Source organism: Hippoglossus hippoglossus, chromosome 14 (assembly GCF_009819705.1).
Source record: "Hippoglossus hippoglossus isolate fHipHip1 chromosome 14, fHipHip1.pri, whole genome shotgun sequence".
In the NCBI taxonomy this organism is placed as follows: Eukaryota; Metazoa; Chordata; class Actinopteri; order Pleuronectiformes; family Pleuronectidae; genus Hippoglossus; species Hippoglossus hippoglossus.
This window is the reverse complement of record NC_047164.1, coordinates 24,420,939-24,431,615: the sequence shown is the minus strand read 5'-3', so window position 1 is coordinate 24,431,615 and position 10,677 is coordinate 24,420,939. Positions and strand designations below refer to the sequence as shown.

General features: G+C 40.2%; 1 protein-coding gene across 1 annotated transcript; it reads right to left on the bottom strand.

Annotated features, from left to right (window-relative positions):
- Positions 1-4,085: 4,085 nt before the first annotated feature.
- LOC117774327 (zona pellucida-like domain-containing protein 1) lies at positions 4,086-7,468 on the bottom strand. Its single transcript, XM_034606671.1, has 8 exons — positions 7,269-7,468; positions 6,728-6,948; positions 6,432-6,616; positions 5,600-5,672; positions 5,196-5,293; positions 4,947-5,027; positions 4,700-4,868; positions 4,086-4,530 (listed from the first exon to the last, which is right to left on the bottom strand). Exons 1-8 carry the CDS (start codon positions 7,375-7,377, stop codon positions 4,396-4,398), a joined length of 1,071 nt encoding a protein of 356 aa, XP_034462562.1. The 5' UTR covers positions 7,378-7,468; the 3' UTR covers positions 4,086-4,395.
- Positions 7,469-10,677: the final 3,209 nt, after the last annotated feature.

Sequence of the window (10,677 nt, the reverse complement as noted above, 5' to 3'; positions counted from 1 at the left end):
CAGCTGATTTGTGAGCTGCTCATTCAAGCTGCCAAAGGTTCTACTGGATTCACATCTGATGACTCAGGAGGACAGTGAAATTCACTGAACCCACTATCATGTTCATGGAACCAGTTTGAGACGACTTTTACTTTGTGATGGAGCATCATCTTGCTGGAAGTAAGTGTGGCCACTATAAGGATGAACATGGTCAGCAACAATACTCAGATAGACTGTGACTTATTAAGGTCCCCAAGTATATGAAGAAAACATTTCCCACGCCATCACACCAGCAGCAACAGCCTGGACAGTTGACACAAGGCAGGTTGAGTCCATGGAACCTGGTGTGGTCTCCTCTCACTTCTAGACCATCCACCTCAAAGTGGACATATTCATTCTTTGACCCTTGTCTGTTAACCACTGTTGTAAAGAGTGGTTATTACTGTTTCTGTGTCAGAGGTTGTGTGTGTAAATCCCAGGAGATCAGCAGTTTAAGAAACATTCAAACCAACCTGACACCAACAGTCATGTCACTGTCAAATCCCATTTTGTTGTTTCATGTGAAATTAGCTGAAGCTCCTGACCTGCATATATATATATATATATATATATGTATACACTGCTCTGTTGCCACATCGTTGGCTGATTGGATAATTGTATGAATAAACAGGATAACAGGTCTTAAAGTGCTTGGAGAGTATGTCTGCTGTAACAAATTGGTTTCATATCATTGGAGTTTCTTGGTGTTAACATCCGTCCTGAGTAATGCGATCAAGGATGGTCAGCGCTAAGTTGAAGTCTCAAACCACATGTGGAGGTAGTCCGGAACGCAAGTTGCCACATTCTTTTCACTATGTGAATGGAACCGTGTCCTAGGGCTAGGCCACACACGAGGGCCGGCTGTGGCTCAGGGGTTAGAGCGGTCATCCTCTACCCAGAAGGTCAGCAGTTCGATCCCAGTCTTCCCCATTCCGAATGCCGAAGTATCCTTGGGCAAGATACAGACCCCCACTTCTCATAGAGAAAAGTGCTGCACATAGATGCACTGTGTGAATGGGTGAATGTAAAACTGTACTGTAAAGTGCTTTGAGTGGTCATCAAGACTAGAAAAGCTCTATATAAATACAGACCTTTACTGACATCCTGCCTCATTACACTTTAAACATATTCTTACGCTTCTCAATGTCACACCACTGCAATATCAACACAGATAATCACAGACTAATCTTTCTACATAGTTGCACGCAGTCATTCATTCAGTTCCTCCTGACTTTCTCTTTGTTTCTACACCTCTCTCTTTCACTCACACCAACACGCAGGCACACAAACGTTGTCTTTGGACACATCTCTGAGCTCGAACTGGGTAAAAACAATATAATTTGGTCTCCGTGAACACATATGAAGAACATGATTATTTGCATATTGAGCAGAGAAGGGACATCCCATTACAAGAAGACACAGGAGACACATTCAGGATGCATTTTAATTCCAGGTGTGAACACACATATTTAATGCGGTCCACTTGTGATCGGACCTCTCAGGACAGATGTTAACAGATCTGAACAGAGCCTAGGAAACATACTGTAGTAGAACATGATCACATGGGACTATTTCCAAGTTTTCTTTGGAGGTGAGCATGTTTTCTTCCTGAGTGGTCCCATTCAAACATGTGAACCTCTCAGTTCATATTTGAAATTTAAGAGACAGCCATCGGTACTACAAGCAATTAGAGCAATGAGTGACGTGGCACTGAGGGACAGAAACATGTAATCAGAATACATCTCACAGCAGTTGTTTGTTCTTCTGTTCCAGAAAATATCACGTCCAGTTCATTAAATACTGACTCATTATGTGAATGGGATAAGAGGGGGCATACCAGGCCACCAAGGCTTGCTAGAAAAGAAAGGATACAAATAGACTTAAAACAAGAGTTAACATTTGTTTGCATTGCACTACTGGAAACAGAATGTCAAAAATAGATTTCATGTCTCCAATCCACTCTATATTATAAGCCATCAGGCTGCATTATGGAGTAAAACATCTATTTGTGCTCCTATTTTGATAGTAATGTATTATTGGAATATACCTGAAATCCTCCTTCCATCATGCACTGATATATATAATAAATTCAAAGAGTGCAACAGCTGTAACCAAAGATACATCAGTAATTATCAGAACAAATGTGATTTGTTTCATGGTAGCTTCAGTATTTCAGCTGTTTTACATTCAGATCCATCCATATGTGCTTGTGGACAAAGCAAGGTAATCCCCATAGATATCATTATCTGTTATATATTATACTTTAGTGTAAGGCAATCAAACACCGCACACTCTTGTGCATTCATTAGTAATTATCCTTTGAGTAGATGCTTTATTCACATTGACCCGTCATGTCTTCTTATTTTAATTGGTACATCTCTACCTGTTATAGCATATCATCCCAACCAACTGTTGATATTCATTCATGTGTTGGCCTCTTTAGTCAGGCAGCAGGAATATAATGATGTGTATCTTGATATGACCTCACAACATGGGCCCAAAATCATGTCAACACATTGAAAGATTATCTACAGCTTCGCCAGTGTTTAAGAAAAATAAAGCACTCCACAGAGTAGGCTACATTGAGCTACTACTGCTCCAGATTCCATGAGGCTGAGGTGTAGTGATCTTTTGCTCTTTTCACAAGTGCTTCCCCACCTCCTTTGTCTGAGCTGCTGTTTTCGACTCCCACCAATGAGGTCATGGACAAGTACACAAGGCTGGATACATATCGTCAGCCATGGCTTGTTCTGTAAACACACACACACACACACACACACACACACACACACACACACACACACACACACACACACACACAATGATAAAACCACGTTGGCGACAGGGACTGATGATTAACTCTTTATTGTGTTTTGTGTACTCCCACAGTTGCTCATCTGCTCGCTATGTAATTGACTGTTAATAATTATACAACATTTGCTTCAATCTCAAAACTTCCCATTCTTTCATGTCAGCCTTTGCAACATTTTTGTACAACATTAAATAATTAACTAAATTAGTTTGGCTTTCAGAAAGCTCAGTAGAGCACTAGATGAAATACAGATTCTTCCCAGATTTGTACTCATAAAGTGGTGTTTGCTTATAAAATATTTCCAGCCAGCGCTTACATTTTTTTGTTTCCCTAACTACATTCTATAAACTAATGATATACATTTTTATGCTTTTTAATGCCAAAGCGCATGAGTGCATAACACTTAAGCTTTACATTACATAATGCAGCAATCTAAAACAAGCAAAGCATATCTTTGTGCAAAGCTTCTCTTCACTCTTCATGTCAGCTTCTTCTACATAGTACATGTCAAGTGTAACTGCAGTGACAAGAAAAGACCACTAAACCCCAAATGTACTATGAATGAACAGCGATATTATGCTGAGTAGCACTAACTACTACACCACAGGAACGATTGCTGTGAACCATTTCATCCAGCAGTCGGGCTTGTGTAAAGTTGTGCATGCAGATGTCTGCGCCCTTTAAAAGTGTCTGTTCCTCCTGTAGAGGATGGCTGCTGCAGCCACAACCACAATGACGGCCAGAGTGAGGACACCCACAGCTATCCCGAGACCCATCCTGGAGTCCGAGTCCGAGTCAGTGCCGGATACAGCTGCTCACAACACAACCAGAGCACAAACATAGTAATCAAACCTCGATTCACAAGGGATCATTTGTACACGATCAGGCAGATGGAATGAAACAATAGTATACCTTCCTCCTTAGATGCCAGTGCTGCAAGAAAGAGAAAGAGGAAAATCGCTTTAATTTTTTAGCTATGAACAATAACAGGGGAGACAACAAGCTCCCTATCTCCTAAACATATAAATGGTAAATGGTCTGTATTGATATAGCGCTTTTCTAGTCTTGATGACCACGCTTTACTGTACAGGGTTTTTTTGCCACTCACCCATTCACACACATTCATACAGTGAATCTATGTACAGCTTCTTCTATGAGAACAGCACTGCCGTCAGGGGCAATTCAGGGTTCAGTATCTTGCCCAAAGACACTTCAGCATGCAGATGGGGACGACTGGGATAGAACCACCTACCTTCTGGTTAGAGGACGACCGCATTACCCCCTCAGCTGCCCCACAAAATGGACTTACAGTAGTATAAAGTTAATCTATGACACAACTCAGTGTACAGTATGTGTGTTCAGAGTGAGTTGTACTTTTAATTACTCTTAGGAAACCTAGTGACAGAGGATAGTATCCAATTTGATTATTTGATAAAAAAAAAAATTACAAAATATATCCAGTCCATCTTTTTAACGATACAGCATCATATTATCAACTACAGTGCTGCTGCACTACCTTTTTATTCTTTACTGTTTTTATTCTTATTCTCTGTGATGCCTTGTGATTAGTTCTGTGTGACCAAAGACCAGCAAACAAACTTACATTCGTCATTTTTGGTGACAATGGGAATAGAGGATAGGATGGTAGCTTCAGAGGCATCAGTGGGATCAACGTCCCTTCTCCTCCTCCTGTTACATTGCTGTAGATAATGGAAGAAAGAATATGATCATTTATCAAATAATTCACCCCATTAAAGGGTAAAATGGGATGGATGTATTTTACTAACACTGGATAGTTCCTCCCTTTGCTCTCAAACAGTCTCAGTTCCTCATGTCATCCGGAGGTGTATTTGCTGAACCATCACTCACCTTAAAACCACTGCAGGTGCTGATCTCACAAAGCCTGGTGATACAGTGTAGGTAATAAGTGGACACTGTCTGGTTCTGCTGTTCAACGAACCTGAAGGCCGGGAAGGAGAAACGGGCATGGTGACTGTCCCCGTTGTCATACATGGTGGTCATCTGATCCCTAGAGCACCTGTTTGATATCAAGAAGCAAAGTGTTGGCTGAACATATTGATGGACTATCTCTTCCTATTCAGATTTTGGGACTTACGGGACAAACAGATTGAAGAAGGTGGAGTTTGTGGGATTAGGAGAGATGGAAGCATAGCATCGGTCCATAAGAACATGGTACCTAGTGTGGGGTTGGGAGGGGGGACAATGAGCATTAGGAGTGATGACACAAGACTATTACCTTAACATTCAAGACCATTCACACATTCCATGGTCATCAATTTTGTTTCTGGAGTTGGAACTACAGAAATTCCAGAGATTGGTTTGTGTTAAATCTTTGAAATCTTACTGAGCAGTCAGGTTGGCTGCTTGGACCTGGACATAGATGGTGGTCCTCAGCTCTAATCCCAGCGGTGGTATGTCCAGAGGAGTTGTGTAGTTCCCGTCCTGTCAACACAAAAGTAAAGCAAGTCAGCTGTAACATTTTACAGTTTATATGGGAAGCTGCTATAATCCAGAATTGATCTGATAAGTTAATTGATCAGATTTTAATTGTATCGATACACGGAATAGAATGGAAGAATAAAATATATGTCAAAATACTTGTGGAACGATTAGAAATATAACTTACTAATTGTTTACATGCCCATTTATAACTTTACTGCTACAAACCACAACAGTCCATCAAAGCACTGTTGGACTAACAAAGTTTACAACCATCACCTCACCCTAAAACATGTTGTCTCAACTTACATTAAAGATTTCCATAGTCAAAGTACTGACGAAGCTTCCATTTTTGTCCGTAACTGCAATGGAAGATGCTGACCTATATGGGACAAGGGAGAGGAGGGGGGTGGGGAGAGGAGGGGGGTGGGGATGGGTGGGAGAATGATGTCAGACTGAATCCTACATGTTACTGTACACCTGCAGACTATTTCCACCAGAAGAAGCTTCTGTTACAGTCAGAAAATCCTGTCTTATTTTCTGAGAGACTGTGATCACAACAGATGTATGTTATGTCATTTTGCAGCTTTTTGGTTTGTGAATGTCTTATATTGAACTAGTTTTTTCAGTTCCTCTCATCAGCAGAGAAATACACAAACAAAGCTAAGGTTTGGATGCAGTAAATGATTTAACAAAGAAAAAAGTATGAATCTGTAGGAGTTATCCTCATTTCCTGCTGTAACTGTGTGCTGTAGTGTTACATGAAAACAAAAAGTGGAGCAAAATCGTGTTTTAATCAATGATCTGGGCTTATATTAAAATAAACCGCTTGAGCATTCTGTGGATTGTGTATTTCTCTACCTCTTTATCTAAATAAAAAAAAATTACATATTTTACTTAATTTTAAATCACAGTAAATGAGGGAAATGGGATCTATGCCTTTGCTCGACACTCAGGAAAAATGCCATGTTGGAGACATTGTAACATTTTTCATAAAGCAAACTATCCCTTTGTGAAGCACATGTTTTTCTGAATACTTACCATCAGAAGAGCATAACAATGTAACAAACCCATTTCCAAATATGTACACGTAAAACAACTCAAGAAAAAGTCACTGGAAGGATACAAGCAGAGATCTTACACTTCCACCAGGGTGTTGTTGATGAGATACTCAAGAGGGTAAGCACAGGAATAAAAATATTTGAGCTCAGCGTTATAGGTGACTACTCCCGTGGTTGGATCATGGGAGCGCACCACACCACTGACATTAACCGTCTGGATGTTGGAGAAGTCAGCAAACATCCCTGTGCCAGCTGCACTGGTGGTCTGGAGGCAACATTTACGGAGGAGTCAGGCACAGAGGGGAAAAAAGAAAGGATGCTTTCAGAAAACATGCAGTTATTTCCTCATTTTACTCCTCCTCCAACCTCTACTAACCAGGAAGTTGCTTCCACAAGCGTTGGTCATGTTGATGGGGAAGGTGAACCTGACAACAGGCGGGGTGACAGATTCATCCAAGGTTCCTTTACACTCTGGCTTGTTGAAAAGGTGGTTGAGGATGAGCAGTGACTCATTGTAGCCAGTGTAGACAACAGGGCAGATGAGGATAGCCAGGCTAATTGAGGATGTGCCACATTCAACTGAGATGTCAGAGTATTCTATAGGAATGGGAAAGATACACCCTTAAGCTTTCTCTGCAATTGTCACTAAAAATCTTATTGAGGTACAAATTAGATTATTTTTCTATCTGGGAGGAATAAATAAAAAAAAAAAACCTTGGAAGCAAAATTCCTATACTAAATGTGCAATTTAATTTTTTTTACACTTGTGTGGCAAAACTTTGATCCTGTAGAGGTCTTGAGGTCAAACTGAAATAATATGTTTGACATTAACCATGTAGGTGAATATTATTGTAATTTCATAAATTCCAAAGAAAGTTAAGAAGAGAACAAACCCATCAGAAGCATGCATACCGTACCTGGCCGTCGAAGCTCATTCTGGCACGTTAACTGATGGCTTTTGGCCACCATGGATACCAAGAAGAAAAGGCTGACAAGGTTCATTTTTACCATCCTTGGTATGGACATTCCTGTAATAACAGAATATGTATGATACCATGTATGATTTAAAAAAAACCTAAAGTTGTTCTTGTTTCTGTTTCTAGTAGTTATTGTTGTTACCTTTCTTGGATTCTGCTTCTGTCTCACTGCTGCTGCCCTCTTTCTCTGTGCGTCTTCTGCTTTGAACAGTGTATAGAGCTGTTGGAGGTTCTTATATACAGCTGGGAATCTTTCATTTGATTGGACAGAAACAAGGTCAGTGTCGTTTGGTGTGTCCACCTGTACTTCACTGAATGGGAACAATTCTTTTGTACAGGGAGTTCCGTGGACCATACCTTCAAGGTAAAGAATAAGTGAAACCCTACACAGCAAGAGTCTTTATGAGGGAACAGAGACAAAGGCCAAGTTTCTTTTCTTTAAAATACTGATTCCCTTAGAATGCTAACATGAGACTTCATGAAGTAAGTGTTTAATCCCATGGGGATCACACCCAATACTTTAATGCCCTTTTTCGGTGAGAGTCTATGTATTAATAATAAAGGCCATATCTTTTAGCGTGACCCAAAGATGATCCTCTAGGATAATTTCACATCTTCGAGAACACTGCACCTAGGTCACTAGAATCTTTGTGGAGGTCCAAGCAGGGCTTGTATTGGAGTGAGAATGACACAAAGCAGTTTGAACAATGACATACAGTACTCTATGCTAAGACTGCATCATTCAGTTCTAGATACAATTTTGTGAAAAAAAACAATCTGGGACAATTCACTTTAAAACTAATGTTGAGTGTTGTTCCATTCACCACTCTTCAATAACTTCTGTGGACTCATAGCTTGTTGTTTTGCATCAGTGACACAAGCACACCTGAGAGGGCATATCTCGGTGCTCGAGCTCTGTTTGCATTCTCAAACAGGAGGATGTCTGCCTTTGTTGGATTTTCCAACCAGTCATAATGGAATTGGTGCTTACAGAGCTCTGGATTCATTCAACTAAACCAAGCAAGGAGACAATCATGCAGTATTTTTGGATCATGCTGATACACTCAGCTTTGTATACTCTTCAGCTGGAACATCAAAAATCATGTTGCAAAGATCAGATGTGTTGAACAACAAGTGATTTTACTGCAGCATGACAATGTCTTTTTAATAGAATGGTTGCACCATTTATCCTGCAGTTTTATATTGACAGTGGAGATGTGATTGTCAGGTCACCTATGAGAAAGATATATATGGGGGAAAGATATATATATATATATATAAAACATCATCTAGATATAGATATATATCTATGTTGTGCCATAATGCATCAAATGTGATACCATGAAATGGTGTGCCTTTCGGCATTCAATAAATTTGGTTATCAAAATAAAATATTAAATATTAATATTTTATTATTAATATTAAATAATAACTTTAATTGATTAAAGTTACCTCGGGGCACCACCCTTCAAAGGAAGGGAAAAGATAGCCAATTTATTGAATAAGTCTCATAAAGGTTCTAACTACAAATTTGGAACTCTGATTAACAATTAAATTAATAACTATAACCAAAATTACCATATAGATAGTTAGCTAAGTTGAAGGATATGGAGTTCTTGACAGTGTAGAGGTTGGCAAAATTCACTTATGCAACATTAATGAAAAAACATTTGTGAAAGAAAAACATTTATTATGAATATAATAAAGTATAAAAACACAAATTACTAATGGTCTAATTGCTAAACAAAGATAGGTATGTGTGTGTGTCTGTGTGAGTCAGCGTGCTTTCAAGATGGTGGCTGGCCAAAGAGATAACACCCTTCCCCCACCTATTGGAATGTTTATGACCTGTAGAGATAATGAGGTGAAGAGTTATGCATGTGTCTGTGTGTGTGCCAAATTAGAGAAAGTTACTAGATTGGATGCAACGAAAGACTGTGAAGAGCATAACAGACTAACATTACTTTCTCAATAACTTGTACCCAAAATATCACAACACCACAAATCAAACTTATAAACATCAGACAGAATCGAATAAACAGTCTTGCTTAGCCTAGTATAATTATTAAGCCCAGTTGTGTTACCCGTCCGTGGAAAGGGGAAAAAGGAAGTTGCTGTGCAGTTCGAAGTTTTGTGTCGTCTTGCTGGTTTCTGTTGAGCTGTGTAGCTCAGTTGCTGGCTGAAGTTTGCAAGCAGGACATCGCGTCGCTGCTAGGACGTTGGTAGAGCTTGGAGGGCGAGGAGGTTTCCTTGGTGAGATGAGCTGGAAGCTGCACCTTTGTGCTCCTCTCGAAGAGTTGGATGGGAAGAGAAGATGTGAGCTGGAGAAGAGGCTCCACAGCCTTCCCTCCTGTGGAAGGATTGTAGGACGAGGGCAGAAGAGGCTCGACAGCCTTCCCTCCTGTGGAAGGATTGTGGGAAGAGGCAGGAAGAGGCTCACCAGCCTTCTCTCCCTGGAGGGAGTGTAGAAAGAGACAGAGGAGGGGGAAACCTGGCTTTATATTGGCCCGGTGACCTCACAGGTCATGGGGTCCAGAGTGACCAATGGGAGTTGAAACCTGTGTCCCTGGGTTTTTTTTCACACCTCTGATGCCCCCTGAGAGACTGAGTTCCTTGCTCTGGTTTTTGATGGCCCCTGAGAGACTGAGTCTTGGAGGAACATGCGGCTTCAGGCTCTTGACTGAACATGTAGGCCGAAGTGTGGTTTCACAAAGAACCATGGCCCAACATCCCCCCTTCGTTCTCAGGATCGCACCTGACGTGGGTTCCTGAGGGCGAACTTGAACATGTTTAGTCCAAAGCTGGAAAAGTCAATTGTCAGTTCATTTGGATTGTAACATCTGGGCATTTATGTATACTATCTAGTTTGGCTAAGCAAGATTCAAATTAGACAAATAATTCAGATTACAATGACAGTACAATATGAATAACCTGTGCTCTTCACTAGGTTAGGGAGAAAAAGGAAAAAATAAGACATTGCAAATTGTAAGATAAGATGCAGAGAGAGGGGCACGTACAATGATAAGGTCATTTTTGGAATGTCCAAGAGTTTCGTTCACTCATTGGATCCTACTCAATGTAGTACTCAGTCTGGTCTGTTAGACTTAACAATTTTAATCTTCAGCAGGTTTTTCTGCGGAAGGTTGTCATAATTTTTCAAAGTCTCAAAATCCAAATGACTATATCATTGTTCCTGTAAGAATATGCTAATGTCCTAACATGTGTGGTATGGACTTCATTATTATGAAAGGAAAAGTAGTCGATCCAAACATATTTACAAAGTTGGCAGTGGTATATAAGTTCAATCAGAATTTAGGTTTTGAAGTTTGCTGCTGTTGCTAACAAAACA